We start from the raw sequence: 15,936 nt of genomic DNA on the forward strand, positions 1-15,936 counted from the left end.
CCCATCACTGTAATATATATATATCCGCTTCGCTGCCTCGCGCAATTTTCGCACAGGAAGCGGTTCCCTCCTCCCCGGCCAGCGTCATCTTCCCAGTGATATTTGGGAAGATGACGCTGGACACTAGAGGGCAAAAACTCTGGCACAGTGCTAGGGTCTTTTCTTTCTATGTGCTGCGCCATCTTCCTGAAGAGATTACCGGGAAGATAGCGCCGCCGATGATGGCAACATTTATTATTACCAGTTATTTATATAGCGAACACATTCCGCAGTGCTGTACAGAGAATATTTGTCCATTCACATCAGTCCCTGCCCCAGTGGAGCTTACAATCTATATACCCTATCACATGTACACGTGCACACATTCACATTAGGGTTAATTTTTGTTGGAAGCCAATTAACCTACCAGTATATTTTTGTATTGTGGAGGGAAACCACGCAAGTACGGGGAGAATATACAAACTCCACACAGTCAGGGCCATGGTGGGAATCGAACCCATGACCTCAGTTCTGTGAGGAAGTAATGCTAACCATTACACCATCCATACTGCCCCATTACAGGTATACAGGGGAATTGGACCCGCCCCTCCGGCCTTGGTAATTTGTACCCGCCCCCCTCCCCCTTGGCACCACTGCAAACCGACCACGGGATCCCGGTCGATAGACTGCCGACGCGCGGGGGGAGGGGGTCGTGTGCAAGTAAGCCCCTTGGGGGCTCGCTGCGCTCGCCACAGGTTCCATTCCCACTCTATGGTTTTCGTGGACACCCATCCGTGGGAAAATCCCTTTTAGTGGCCAGAGATCGGGATTCCATCGTCGGTACAGTGACCGGCGGGATCCCGACCCCCGGTCACATGACTACATCCCCAAGTGAGCATTGTTTTTGCTTTCAAATATACAGGAAACATTATTATAACAATTATCATGATGATTTATTTGCTGGAAAAGCTAATGTGTGAGGTGCACCACACTGCAGCTTTGTCATAAAACAACAAACCACGTTACTTACTGCATTATCCTGAATAAAATCATCTGCGGGCGCCTCCAAGAGATGAAAAATGCAGCTCGTTTATGGTACTGCCATGTTACAGGCTGTGTAGTGACAGTTAGGAGCTGATTGGTTGGCAGTTTCTCTCTCTCTCTCCACTTTATCTCTTTCCAAAGCTTAGTACATTTTGTTTTAATCAGTACATTAAACAATGTCTTTCCTAGGAGAAAAAGGCGTCTCGTTTTAATAAAAATGAAAGCCATACACACTAGCCTAATCTCCCAAAATGTCCTGCAGACCCCGAATTATGCTGTACACCCCGCCCCCCTTATGCCCAAGAGCGTAGCTCCCCCACCCAGTGCAGTAGGCAGAATGCGGGCATCATAACGCGAGAAACGGCAAATCACATCACTACACACTTACAGAGAGAGACCGCGTGTAGGGAGGGGCAGTAATGATGCACATGACATGGAAGGGAGGGAGAGACATAGAGGGGGGGGGGGAGAGACACTGAGAGACATGGAAGGGGGGGAGACACTAAGAGACATAGAAGGGGGGAGAGACACTGGGAGGCATAGAAGGGAGGAGAGAGAGACACTGAGAGACATAGAAGGGGAAGGAAGAGACACTGAGAGACACGGAAGGGGGGAAGACACTGAGAGACATAGAAGGGGGGGGGACACTGAGAGACACGGAAGGGGGGGAGACACTGAGAGACATAGAAGGGGGGAGACACACTGAGATACATAGGAGAGGGAGAGAGACACTGAGAGACATAGAAGGGGGGGGAAGAGACACTGAGAGACACGGAAGGGGGGGAGACACTGAGAGACATAGAAGGGGGGGAAGAGATACTGAGAGACACGGAAGGGGGGGAGACACTGAGAGACATAGAAGGGGGGAGACACACTGAGATACATAGAAGGAGAGGGAGAGAGACACTGAGAGACAGAAGGTGGGGAGAGAGACACTGAGAGACATATAAGGTGGGGAGAGAGACACTGAGAGACATAGAAGGTGGGGAGAGAGACACTGAGAGACATAGAAGGTGGGGAGAGAGAGACACTGAGAGACATTGAAGGAGGGGAGAGAGAGACACTGAGAGACATCGAAGGTGGGGAGAGAGACACTGAGAGACATAGAAGGTGGGGAGAGAGAGACATAGAAGGGGGGAAGAGAGAGACATTGAGAGACATAGAAGGGGAGAGAGAGACACAGAGAAATAGAAGGAGGGAGAGACACACTTAGAGACATAGAAGAGGGGAGAGAGAGACACTGAGGGATATAGAAGGGAGGGAGAGAGATGCATAGAAAGGGGAAGAGAGAGACATTGAGAGACATAGAAGGGAGGGAGAGACATTGAGAGACATAGAAGGGGGGGAGAGAGACACTGAGAGACATAGAAGGGGGGAGAGAGAGACATAGAGAGACATAGAAGGGGGGGGGGGAGAGAAACATTGAGAGAGATAGAAGGGGGGGAGAGAGAAAGACACTGATAGACAAAGAAGGGGGAGAGAGAGACACTGAGAGACATAGAAGGGGGGGGAGAGAGACACTGAGAGACATAGAAGGTGGGGAGAGAGAGACACTGAGAGACATAGAAGGGGGGGAGAGAGACACAGAGACATAGAAGGGGGGGAGAGAGACACTGAGAGACATAGAAGGGGGGAGAGAGAGACACTGAGAGACATAGAAGGGGGGAGAGAGAGACATAGAGAGACATAGAAGGGGGGGGGGAGAGAGACATTGAGAGAGATAGAAGGGGGGGAGAGAGAAAGACACTGATAGACAAAGAAGGGGGAGAGAGAGACACTGAGAGACATAGAAGGGGGGGGAGAGAGACACTGAGAGACATAGAAGGTGGGGAGAGAGAGACACTGAGAGACATAGAAGGGGGGGAGAGAGACACTGAGAGACATAGAAGGGGGGGAGAGAGACACTGAGAGACATAGAAGGGGGGAGAGAGAGACACTGAGAGACATAGAAGGGGGAGAGAGAGAGACACTGAGAGACATAGAAGGGGGGAGAGAGGCACTGAGAGACATAGAGGGGGTTAGAGAGAGGCACTGAGAGACATAGAAGGGGGGGGAGAAAGGCACTGAGAGACATAGAAGGGGGGGGGATAGACACTGAGAGACAAAGAAGGAGAAGAGAGAGGCACTGAGAGACATAGAAGGGGAGAGACACTGAGAGACATAGAAGGAGGGAGAGACACACTTAGAGACATAGAAGGGGGGAAAGAGAGACAGTGAGGGACTACAGACTTACAGAGAGAGACCGCGTGTAGGGAGGGGCAGCGATAATGCACATTATGTCACCCTGGCCCAGCCCCACAGGAACTCCCATAGTGGCGCGATGCACATTATGTCACCCTGGCCCAGCCCCACAGGAACTCCCAGAGTGCCGCAGTATAACGTAGGTATGATGTCATGTTTTTTAATCAAGTTCTATTTTAACATTTTTTTCTTCAATGTTTTCAGCTTTCAGATTGATTTATCCCCCAATATAGATGTTCTCTTTTATGTATATAAACTAATGCAACTTTACAAATCATCATCCTACATGCAGATAATAACACAGGTCAGATTGAAAAGTACAAAAAATGAAGGGACCCAAATTGTTTAGATTTTTTGTATTTATATATATAAAACACAGCACAGGACATATACAGAAACATTTATAGAAAGAAAATCACATTTAACTGTACAAGTAATTTACATAAAATTCTATTTGTTGAACACATATTTACATAGTCTTCATATACATTTTGCAGGATACAAAACCACATCGCCCCCGCGCACCTGTCACCAGACAAGATGCAAGTGGTGTCCCGCGGACAGTGCAGTGTTTAGATCGACATTGAGGGGGCGGTGTATCTAGCCTTGGATGGAGAAGTGGAGAAGTTGCCCAATCAGCTTCCCACAGTCATTTATCTAGCACAGCCTTTGAAATGACAGTTACAAGCTGATTGGTTGCTTTGGGCAGCTTCTCCACTTTGTCTCTCACCAAAGCTTGATACACTTCCCCTCAAGTCTGGCAGTGATCAAGCTATAACATTGCAGCGCTGTCTGTCACGTTACCTCCGCAAGGGCTAAACTGTCCTTACGTCCCACAGTTCCGCTGTACCTTGTAGATTTATACAATACATAGGGGGGTATTCAATTGTTTGAAAAGTCAGCTGGTTGTCTGTTTTTTTCCTATCTAATAGACAGGAAAAAACAGACACCCAACTGACTTTTCAAACAATTGAATTCCACCCATAGGGTCACAATATGTATTATTTAGTACTAATAATAATGCATTAAAAGTTATTGTTGCTCCGTTCGGGCATGCACAGCTGTCGGCACTGACAATACTGTCATGTTGACGGGCTGATAACCAGTTGTGGGATAATGAAACTTTTTGGAAAACTTTTAGAAGTCAGCCATAATTCTTCTGTCGTACACTAGCGTATAGAACAAGGGAGAAATCCTCTACACTAGGGCCCCCATTTATCAAGCCTCGCAGAGTGAAAAATAGCACGGTGATAAAGTACCAGCCAATCAGCTCCTATCTGCCATGTGACAGGCTGACTTTGAAAACTGACAGGAGCTGATTGGTTGGTACTTTATCACAGTGCTATTTTTCACTCTCCGAGGCTTGATATATCTGGGCCTAGACCTGGTATCCTATGGGATATTACGTGACGATTATCTTTACACAGTTCATTTTTGTAGTTTATAAAGTGTCAGGTTAGGAGGAACAGCTTTCAGCCATCACGGAGATAAGGTAACAGTACATTTTAGATGTTCAACACACACAAATAAAAAATACAGAAGATTCCACAAAATATTTCCACGTAGATCCATCATATTTTACAGTAAAGAGGTGACACGTTTTCACCGGCTTATGCAATAGCGTCCTACAGGAAGTAACACTATCCTTCTTCAGTCATTATCAGGTACCGATTTACACAAAGTCCCCACGATGTCACGGGTTATATCACAACTCACAGCCGCTTCTACTATAACCGTCTTTGGCAGACGGCTTTTCGGTAATAGGGCAGTATGTCAGTGACCATGCTTATAAGTCAACTGAGGGGCCTTTTAACTCCTCCAGTCCCTTAATATTTAAACAGTAATTTCATCCCACACACGGTGACGGCAGCCATATTGTGAGCTAACTGGTCATGGCCAAGACCCAGTTTACCTATTATGTAACCACTGCTCCTGCCTAGGACTGAGTGGGCCAAATCCCACTCATTCTACTTGCCTAGGGCTCCTTGAGATTTTAATTGGACTCTGAGGTGTCACTAGCTCCTAAAAGTGAAATCTCTCAGATTATGGTGCAGATTACAAAATGGCTGCCTCCACGGTGGCCCTTATAACATGGATGCCTTTGAAAAAGTTCTAAGGTGGCATGCCAAAGGATCAATATCAACTCCTGTAAGCAACTATTTGGGCTGTTTACACGTGACTTCACCTTTACTCTACACAGACGATGTGTAAAAAATAAATTAAGATATCATGATGAATCTGCTTTCACCAAATCACAAATCAAAGTTTGGTATTGTAAAAAAAAAATATATTTTAGTGCACATTGAAATGTAAAAAAACCCAAAAATGACATAAATTAAAAAAACATTTTCATAAAAAATAATCTCTTTGAGATTTAACTCTGTAGCGTAATAAAACGGTACCCATCCAGGAACAGGCTGAATGGTGTTGTTAGAGTTATTTAAGTGAAAACTCATGAATGCATGCATCTGGCAGATTAGTGGTTAATTATTAGAAAAAAGTAAAATGACTGATGAACTTTTTTTCTTTTCTTTTCTTTTTTTAAAGCCGATTTGTGTCTGTTTATGTTGGGGATAAGATACGTGAAATGAACAGAACCAGAATCAGGATTTGGGAGCTATTAAATAAAATAAAAAACAAAAAACTCATACTACAGTAACTCCAGTTTATAGCTACAGGCTACTGCCCAATGGCACAATAGTGCTTAATTATTCTTTTCTAGTGCATCTCACAGAATGCCTGGCCAGCCAGTGGCCTGTCCGCTCTCTTTTTTTCCCCCTCTTTTAAATAATGCTGGTCTATTTCCATTGGGAGAGTGCTGTCCAGGGTTTGCCTCTAGCTGCCGTTATATTCTCTTAGAAGGTACATGAGATTCCACCATCTTGGAGGTGGCGCATGCAATAAGTACTCCCGCAAAATGAAGGGAGTGTAAGAACTGGCTCAGTTCTCTAGCAAGTCTATTTAGGAGTGCAAATGTGAGAAGGAAAGGGGATTGGTCCAGGAGAAGCTTCCACATTCAAAGTTCCTCCACACAGGACTCAACATGAAGACGGCAGGTCTGGATTCCAATCTGGAAGGAAATAAGTTCTCCATGTTTATTTCAGAAGATAAAGTCTGTCAGGCGCCTCATCCTGTCAGCTAGTCTGTACTTTGCAAAACCTCTGGTTGCAATCTAGAATGGTTTTGCAGGACATTTGACATCCAGGCTATAAAATGACAGCTGTGTTTCTAACATGGTGGTGGTGAAGGCCCCTTGAAGCTTTCCGAAGGTTCCAGAAACATATGACAAGTAAAACAGGTGGTCTTCCAATCCTGGCCCGTTAGATCCCTTCCTTTGTCAGAACGATGCTCCTGCATCAATCGCTCGTACCCCAGCTTATCATTACCATCAGTCCAGCAGGATCTCACATGGGTTTTCACGGAGATGTGTGGCTGCTTCGTACACTCGCTTGAAGTCCTTGTAACGAGGGGCGCATCCCAGCCAGGCATCGCCAAAGTGGACCCACCCCATAAAGAGAAAGCTGCCGGGCCCAAGCTTAACCCCACAGCTGAGAGGAGTCCTAATGTCGCCCAGGGACTTTACAGAGTGACCGCGAGGCTGGAACAAGGTGAACTTCTGTCGGTGGACCCGGGTGGCGCTGATCCCGATCACAGACTCCTGAAGCTCAGCATCATTGACCACTCTTCGGATGTTGCCACGGACGACTGCGGAGAGAGGAAAGCAGAGACTGAGTACACCCGCACTGATAGGAATAAGTTGATGCCAGGTGTCACACTTGCAAGGAACTTTTTGGAAAAATAAGAACTAATCTGTTATCTTCTAAATGCTTTGGAAAAGTAAATGAAACGGAAGACCGCAGTGATTTAGACAGAGGCTTTTAGCATCACCAAGTTAGTCTTTTCATATGAGTATACCAAAAGCTAGATCATAAGTCTTTCCCTGAGGCAAGATCGCCAAGGCAACCCGGTCTCCTCAGACCCCCTCCTGGCCGCAGACACTCTCTCCTCACTCTTTATTAGGAGGCAGCAGGGGGCAAAAGAGGGCTTAAGTAGGAGCACAGATGAAAAAGGCCATAGGGGGGTTGGGGACGGACTGAACGCTTGACTGGGTCATTATTGCATTCCACGGAGTCAAGCCAAGCCAAGCCCCAGAGTTAATACTATAAAGCATGTCACTCAAGTCGGAGGGGACTGACGTCATCTGCCTCACAACTAAAAGTTACATCTGATTTTAAATGGCCGACAACTGAGTAACTACAAAAAAACACAACCGCTAGCCACAATGCCACGCACATATAATACAGCTGCCCTGGTTCCTAGAACGTTTGTAGAATTTGACGGCAGATAAGAACCACTTGGCCCATCTAGTCTGCCCATCTGCCCAAGTACACATTTATATATATATATATATACCTACAATACAAGCTTTCTATTGCATATGAAATTGGTCTCCAGTGCCGTGATTTGAGGAGTATATATATATATATATATATATACATATATATATATATAAAAGTTTTCCGTGTGCAAAGACAAAACAATGGAGCAGGGAGGTCAACTGCATTCTGCCCGCGCTGACCGCCATTTTCACGCAAGAGGCGCAAGATAACATAACCAAATGTAAATCTAGTTATAGCATACTATAGTAAACCCGCACCACATAGTGTATAGAAAAATGTGCTCACCAAAGTCACTAGTGCACACAGCCATTAGGATCTCGGTGTCGTTGCAGGGACTGCAGGCACCTAGAGGAGGAGAAAAGAAAATGCAGAGGTGAAAAATAAAAATCAGGATTTGAACAGAAAACTTATTTTCTCCCTATGTCAGGGTCTAGCTGCATGACGGGATATCTGGAGAACCTGGAACTATGGATGCATGCTGCAACCCCTGTCTTGCAACCCATGTTGGACTAAACAAAGTTTTTGTGCTTATTAAACTCCAGGGCCCTGACAGTTGTCATAGCAACGACCCCCCCTCCCCCTCCACAACTTCTTATCGCACTAATTAATGGGGTTAATGGTTATATCCTAGTCCCAGCAGGACAGTGCCCTGTTGTTTAGAGAGGGAAAGGAAGATGGGGGGAAGGGAAGAGGGACTTCAAAGCAGGGTATACCACCCCCGCACCAGGATGTGACTGACCATTCGGGGGCCCTGCCTGGACTTCAAATACAGAGATTCATTTACTAAACAGTGTTACATCTGAAACACTGATATCAGCGTATAGTCACAAACCCCAGTATGAAAATAGATATACAAACTAGTTATATGTTCCGTTTTCCTAGGCTTACCATACTGTCCCTTTAAACCGGGACACTTATGAATTACACAGGTTCTGTGGCTGATTAAAAACAGGTGACATGCAGGATTGAATTAAGCCAGCCACAGAACCTGTATACTTCATAAGTGTCCCGGTTTAAAGGGACAGTATGGCAAGCCTATGTATTACGTATGTAGTGGAGCTACTTCACACTGCAGGGCTTTGATTCGTCCCCACCTGTGGCGTGTTACTATGCACAGCCTTCTATTATCTCTCTTTATTACTTCTGTGCCTTTCAGCCATGTCTATTATCACATGGTGTTGCTTATGTTCTTTGCTTTGTGACGTGACACTGCTCTGCTGCTCTCCCTGCACTAGTTATAAATGTTAGCAGCGTTGTGACAAAGGGCAACGAAGAGGATTCTGACTGATACAAATGCATGGCTGAAAAGCAGGGAGCCAGGAAGAAAAAAAAATGTGTTTAATAAAAGTCGCAGGAAGAGTCACGATAGTCAATTAATAAATGTAATTGGATGGAGGAGACCCCTTTAGGCTGTTACTGAGCTCCACGCAGGGACGGATCTAGACTTTTCTTTAGGGGGGGGGGGCGGTTTACTGTTTAATCTTGACTCCTCCCTCTACAGTCCCAACTCCTCCCATCTGCAATCCTAACTCCTCCTCATTCATTTCTGACTGAACTTTTTGAGTGAGACTGAGATAGGGCTTTGTGATTGTTCTATGTACATGTGACTGTGCTATGGGGTAATTGTATTTATTAGCCCTAGTACCCACACACCAGCAAGTGAGGGGCAAATGCTCTGTAACCCTTGCTCTCCTGGCTCCTCTGTGCTGCTGTGGTATAAGCTGCAGCACATCGTTCTGCCTCAGGCTCTCCCCGGAGAACTCTCTTCTGCTCAAAAGTGGGCGTGGTTATGACTGTGTTAGGGGCGGCGGTCGCCCCCTTCGCCCCCCCCAGATCCGGCCCTTGCTCCACGTGCATTTAATGCGTCTGGCTTACATGGCTTTACTAGAGGACCCTACCAGCAGAGCTCTTCCTGTGGGATACCCCAGTTGCGCGCCCACTTGTAGAAGACGTTTTGATGATTGCTAGGTCGCCCCATTAATAAGCATTTAACACTGTGCACATAGCAACACAGAGCACATGTATTTTTTTTTTTTTACAAAGAATTTTAGGGGAGACAGAGTTGCACAGTGGTTAGCATTGTGGCCTCACAGCACTGTGATTTTAAGTTTGATTCCTGACCAGGGCAATATCTGTGTGTAGTTTGTATGCTCTCCTTGAGTTCAGACTCCAAAAATCAAAAACTTGGGAGGTATGATGGAGTATATTTTGGATTTAGGCATATTTTGGAAAGGAGGTAACTCGAACTGGCTCACCTTCAATGCTCATCTTGGTCAGTGGCAGAGCTAACCGTCCATCCCAGTCCCCTCTTAGCTCATAGCGGAAAGCGGAGATACGCCTGCTGATGTCCAACTGAGGCGTGGCTTGGAGGAACAGCGCCACCTTCTGGTGAGGCTGCCAACTGAAGCAATGCACCCTGGAAAGCATGGCCGGTGCTCCCTCCGAAAGTAACAATTCCAGCACCCCCTCCTTCTCCAGGTACAGTTGGGCCCCCCGGAATGAAGCTGCGGGCTTGATGCAGGCTGTGAAGCGGCTTGGCAAGGGCCCCGGAGAAGCCAAGGACTGGCGCGGTACAAGGCTGAGACGAATTGCTCCCGTTGGGTACAACCATTCCACGGTGCCCTCCGCACACTGCAGTGAAACTTGTTCCACTGATTTTGGTTCCAGAGACAGCCCGCTGTAGAGATACAGAAATAATAATTGTCATATTAATAAATAATGCTGTTTTTTTGACTATACATTGACTATACAAAAAAAAAAAGGGGCAGACTAGATGGGCCAAGTGGTTCTTATCTGCAGTCAAATTCTATGTTTCTATGTTTCTATACATAAATGCACTTTATTGTTTGCTATGTATGGGCACCTATCTATGTTGTTGTTGTTGTCTATTGGAACCACCTATATGGACTCTCTGTTACACTTATAAATTATCAGAAATATAAACTATTATCCTTGATAAGGGCATAACTACAGAGGTTAAAGCAGATCAGCCCCTCCAAGGCACCCTCTCCGCCCTCTATGTGAGCAGAGCGGTGGCACACACGGAGGATCCACACTCTGCTGCATTCATAAGAATGCAGCCTTTCACTGCATTAGGAACCAGTGACATCACTGAGACTGCAGCCTATCCAGTCACTATGAGCCAGTGACATCACTGAGTGCAGCCTATCCATTCACTAGGAACCAGTGACATCACTGAGAGTGCAGCCTATCCAGTCACTAGGAACCAATGACATCACTGAGAGTGAAGCCTATTCATTCACTAGGAACCAGTGACATCACTGAGAGTGCAACCTATCCACTCACTAGGAGTCAGTGACATCACTGAGAGTGCAGCCTATCCAGTCACTAGGAGCCAGTGACATCACTGAGAGTGCAGCCTATCCACTCACTAGGAGTCAGTGACATCACTGAGAGTGCAGCCTATCCAGTCACTAGGAGTCAGTGACATCACTGAGAGTGCAGCCTATCCAGTCACTAGGAGCCAGTGACATCACTGAGATTGCAGCCTATCCACTCACTAGTAGCCAGTGACATCACTGAGTGCAGCCTATCCAGTCACTAGGAGCCAGTGACATCACTGAGATTGCAGCCTATCCAGTCACTAGGAGCCAGTGACATCACTGAGAGTGCAGCCTATCCAGTCACTCGGAACCAGTGACATCACTGAGAATGCAACCTATCCACTCACTAGTAGCCAGTGACATCACTGAGCATGCAACCTATCCACTCACTAGGAGCCAGTGACATCACTGAGAGTGCAGCCTATCCAGTTACTACGAGCCAGTGACATCACTGAGAGTGCAGCCTATCCAGTCACTAGAAGCCAGTGACATCACTGAGAGTGCAACCTATCCAGTTACTAGGAGCAAGTGACATCACTGAGAGTGCAGCCTATCCAGTCACTAGGAGCCAGTGACATCACTGAGAGTGCAGCCTATCCAGTCACTAGGAACCAGTGACATCACTGAGAGTGCAGCCTATCCAGTCACTAGGAGCCAGTGACATCACTGAGAGTGCAGCCTATCCAGTCACTAGGAGCCAGTGACATCACTGAGAGTGCAGCCTATCCAGTCACTAGGAGCCAGTGACATCACAGAGTGCAGCCTATCCCTTCAGTAGGAGCCAGTGACGTCACTGAGAATGCAGCTTATCCGTTCAGTAGGAACCAGTGACATCACTGAGAGTGCAGCCTATCACTCCACTGTTATCCAGTGACATCACAGATGCTGCATGATATTATTAGTGAATTGATAGCCCGCATACTCATCAGTATTGGTTCAGACCTTATAAAACACTGTGCCTATAATGTACATTTCTGCATGAAATGAGTTTGGAGCAACGCTCCCCAGTCTGCAGCGGTTACTGCCTGATACCAGACTCTGCTCCACTGGGAAACAGCAATTGACCTGAGCCTGTGACCCAGGCCCTATTGAGCTGTTAGGTCTGAAATTGGGTAAAGTCATTAATGACAGACACATACGCAGCAGCTGGAAGCAGCTTTACCGCCGTAGCACAACAGATGCCGGGGTGGCGGTGAGGTGAAAGTGTTTAGTTGTGTGACAATATTAACCACGGAGCATTCAATGGCTATTTAAATCAGCCTGTCAGAGGAGCACTAAACACAGCCATGTCCATTTATGCTAACATTCTGCTGGCCGTAAGTTACGCAGGCGTATTTATTACACAGGAGGGACATAAACACGGGGATAAAAGCCACCGCCGCAATCTCATTGTCAGCTAGGGCAGCCGTCATACATTCATTAAATGAGCCCTAAAGGCCTGTGGACACGTGAATGGGTAAAGGACATTTATCAGGTCGCCATGCATTATACAAACTGGCTCACAGAACTGTACTCCAAATAATACAGGGCCTGATTCTGACGTTGGAATAAACTGAAAAACAGCAAATAGGTCTCTGCTACAGCACTAAAGTGAGAGCTCTGCTACTGCTGAGGGTAGTGCCATTCGTACCCCACCTTAGGTCCTAGCACAACCTGTTATTTTCGGACCTAGCAACAGATTTCTCTATGGGACACATCTCACCTAAAATACATCGCACTCCCAATAACTGGGATTGATCTTCACCTTAAAATGATTTAGATGATACGTGCCCCCACTGCTATTTGCATTAAATACATTGCCCTTTCTTAATAACGTTCTCCGTGGTTTTTCAGCAATGCCTTCGTATCATCTAGCAGCGTGTTTTTATCTTTGTGTGGTTTGTATTTGTTGGAGGATGTGACATAAAGCTGCTCTATAGATATAATAATAATACACACCTCAGACTGCAGAACTGTTTCATAACAGTGGCATAAAATAAGCCTCTCAGTCTGATGATATAAAGACATGGCTGAAAGGAAGAGGAAGCATGTGATTGTCTTAGTAAAAGTTGCATGGTGGTACGCAGAAGGTAATAAAGTCTTGCTTTAGTAAAAGTTGCATGGTGGTACGCATCAGGTAATAAAGTCATAACAAGGCAACAATGCATCCTGTGTCCTGGATGAGTGCTGGAGATCAGTCGCTGGTTTGGGATTTGCAGAATTTGACAGATTGTGGCGCAGTTTGGGCCTAGCAAAAGCTGCGTGACACCAAAGACAGATACCTCAACCTGTCATCCATACTTCCTCTATTATTACCAGGACCTGAGGCCTATAAATAAATAACACAGCAGCCAGCCGGCACTTCCTGGCACAATCCATGTAGTGGACTTTAGCCCTGTGTATGTAATGTCTGTGTTATTTATTACTATTAAATCCCCCACATCCTGTACTCTGCAGGGAGCAATCTTCCCTGCACAGGGAACAGCAAGACCCAAAACGCTTGTACAACACAGTGACCCTTGGGATAGCCGCTTGTCCTGCTCATCTACTCATATGCACTGATTCCTAACCTAAAGAGCTTTCAATCTAATACAACCTCTCCAAAGTTACAAGAGGCTGACACAAATCCCTGTTGGATTAGAAACATATTTAGTCCATATCATTCATTCATAACTTTTTTTCCTTTTATAAAACTTTTTATTATTTTATTTTCTGAACACACTAAGCAGAAAATCCTGCAACTATAGGACCCGCCTAGCGGATACAGCCGCCATCACCTCCTATCCCCCCACCAGCTCATTACCTTGCGGATCCCAGGAGTGAAGGGGTTAATGAGGATGAGAGCCGGATGCTGGGCTATCCATGCAATTATTGGAGGCTTGCAGCCTAAGAAGCTCCCTAATAAGGGTGTGGATCATTGGGTCAACAGTAACTAGATTAGGTCGGCCGATATTGACTAGGTCGACACGTGAAATAGTTTGACATGATCATTAGGTCGACATGCAAAAGGTTGACAATGGAAAATGGTCGACACTGGGGGGTTTTGTGTGTCGTTTTCTTGGTAAAGTGACCGGGAACCCCAATTAGTGCACCGTGTCCCCTCCCCTATTCCCAATCGTAGTCCGCGTGGATCGTAAAGTATGAAAAAGTTAAAAAAATGGAAAAAAAGTGGAAAACTTAGGTCGACCTTTCCACGTGCCGACCTTTGCCATGTCGGCCAATAGTGGTCGACCTAAAGACCGGATGCCCCCTAATAGGTGGCTACTGAGTTGCACCACTTGGCCTCCAGATATCAGTGGAGTTTGCTGTACCCATCCTTTATCTACCAAGTACTACCAGACAAGCGCTGGGGCTGTGTGATACACTCTGGCAACCGGCCAATCGCTTAACATGTAGCAAAAAATAATAATAATAATAATATTTAAATAAAAAAAGTTTTGCAAAAATAAAAGCGTCACAGTGTTACATGTTGCTGGGAAATGTCCCAGGACAATGATGCAGAACAAAACAAACAGTAATAGTTCTTCTGAATGTTGTCATGACAATCATATACCATAATAACCTGTGATCACACTGATGCACATCCATACAGTAATAACACAATAATGCACAATCACTGGCTGTGGGGGGTGATGTCACCATGGTGCTACTAGCTTGCAATAAATGGATACATTCTGCAGCAGTGATCTCACTGAGCCAATGCTGTGTAACACTGGGATAAGTGTGGGGGGGGGCTCTTACCTTCCCCTCCAGTTGCACTGATTCTCCGGGGAGCTGCAGGTGATGGAATGAAGGGTCCCCAGGAAGAGCATCCAGAGGGATAAGAGGAGCATCTTCAGTCCTTGTCCCCCTCCTCAGCACATGCAGACCATGGCCAGCTGCTGCACAGTCCTTCACCTAGTGCCTGTCCAGCTCAGTGGTCTCTTTAAACTACCCTGAGCCATGGGAAAGGAGAAGCCTGGACTGATGTCCACAGTCCCTGCTGCTGCTGCACTCTCTCTCTCTCTCTGGCCCTGGCTGGGAGATCCTAGGACAGGACAGGGAGCCGCAGGAGGGGGGAGCGTGGCGTCCAATCAGAGGAGAGCAGGAGAAAACTTGCAGCCAATGAGGAGTGAGGCAGAGAGTGGAGAAGTTTCGGAGTTTCGGTCCCATCCCCCATCACATGGGTAACCAGAGAACAATGCAATTAAAGAGCAGAGGGGGGAAGAGCTACAAGTATCCTCGTCCAGATGTTCAGCCTCATTGAAGTGGGTTTAAGGATTGGGGAGGAATGCTGCCCTCCTGGCACAGGGGACTCCTCTTACTGCAGTGACATTTCTCAGGCGTGGTGGTGTACAACGTGTACTATATAGGACTGTTATCTGGATGTTATTTCTGGACCCTCTTATGTGCCTAGTATTATTCCTTTACTATATGTCACTATTATTCTTTTATGTGACTAGTATTATCCTCTTATGTCACTATTATCCACTTATATGACTATTATTCCCTTATGTCACTATTATCCACTTATATGACTAGTATTATCCTATGTCACTATTATTCTCTTATATGACTAGTATTATTCCTTTACTGTATGTCACTATTATTCTCTTATATGACTAGTATTATCCTCTTATGTCACTATTATCCACTTATATGACTAGTATTATCCTCTTATGTCACTATTATCCACTTATATGACTAGTATTATTCCCTTATGACACGATTATTCTCTTATATGACTAGTATTATTCCCTTATGTCACTATTATTCTCTTATATGACTAGTATTATTCCCTTATGTCACTATTATTCTCTTATATGACTAGTATTATCCTCTTATGTCACTATTATTCTCTTATATGACTAGTATTATCCTCTTATGTACCTAATATTATTCCCTTATGTCACTATTATTCTCTTATGTGACTAGTATTATCCTCATGTGCCTAGTATTATTCCCTAATG

The 15,936-nt window shown here is 45.7% G+C and overlaps 1 protein-coding gene and 1 long non-coding RNA gene across 3 annotated transcripts in view; one reads left to right on the forward strand and one right to left on the reverse strand.

The window, feature by feature from the left end:
* LOC134945899 (uncharacterized) overlaps positions 1 to 5,883 on the forward strand; it is a 116,747-nt gene extending 110,864 nt beyond the window's left edge. The window contains exon 3 of the long non-coding RNA XR_010182153.1: positions 5,812 to 5,883. This is a non-coding gene — a long non-coding RNA (uncharacterized LOC134945899). The remainder of the gene's footprint in view (positions 1 to 5,811) is intronic.
* On the reverse strand, positions 983 to 14,976 carry METRN (meteorin, glial cell differentiation regulator). 2 transcript variants are annotated; one of them, XM_063935456.1, is made up of 4 exons: positions 14,729 to 14,976; positions 9,920 to 10,341; positions 7,950 to 8,009; positions 983 to 1,208 (listed from the first exon to the last, which is right to left on the reverse strand). In XM_063935456.1, exons 1-4 carry the CDS (start codon positions 14,818 to 14,820, stop codon positions 1,006 to 1,008), a joined length of 777 nt encoding a protein of 258 aa, XP_063791526.1. In that variant the 5' UTR covers positions 14,821 to 14,976; the 3' UTR covers positions 983 to 1,005. The 2 variants fall into 2 exon arrangements, with proteins under 2 accessions (XP_063791526.1, XP_063791525.1); XM_063935455.1 differs by lacking the exon at positions 983 to 1,208 and adding an exon at positions 3,606 to 6,969.
* Positions 14,977 to 15,936: the final 960 nt, after the last annotated feature.

This window comes from Pseudophryne corroboree, chromosome 7 (genome assembly GCF_028390025.1).
Source record: "Pseudophryne corroboree isolate aPseCor3 chromosome 7, aPseCor3.hap2, whole genome shotgun sequence".
Lineage (NCBI taxonomy): Eukaryota > Metazoa > Chordata > Amphibia > Anura > Myobatrachidae > Pseudophryne > Pseudophryne corroboree.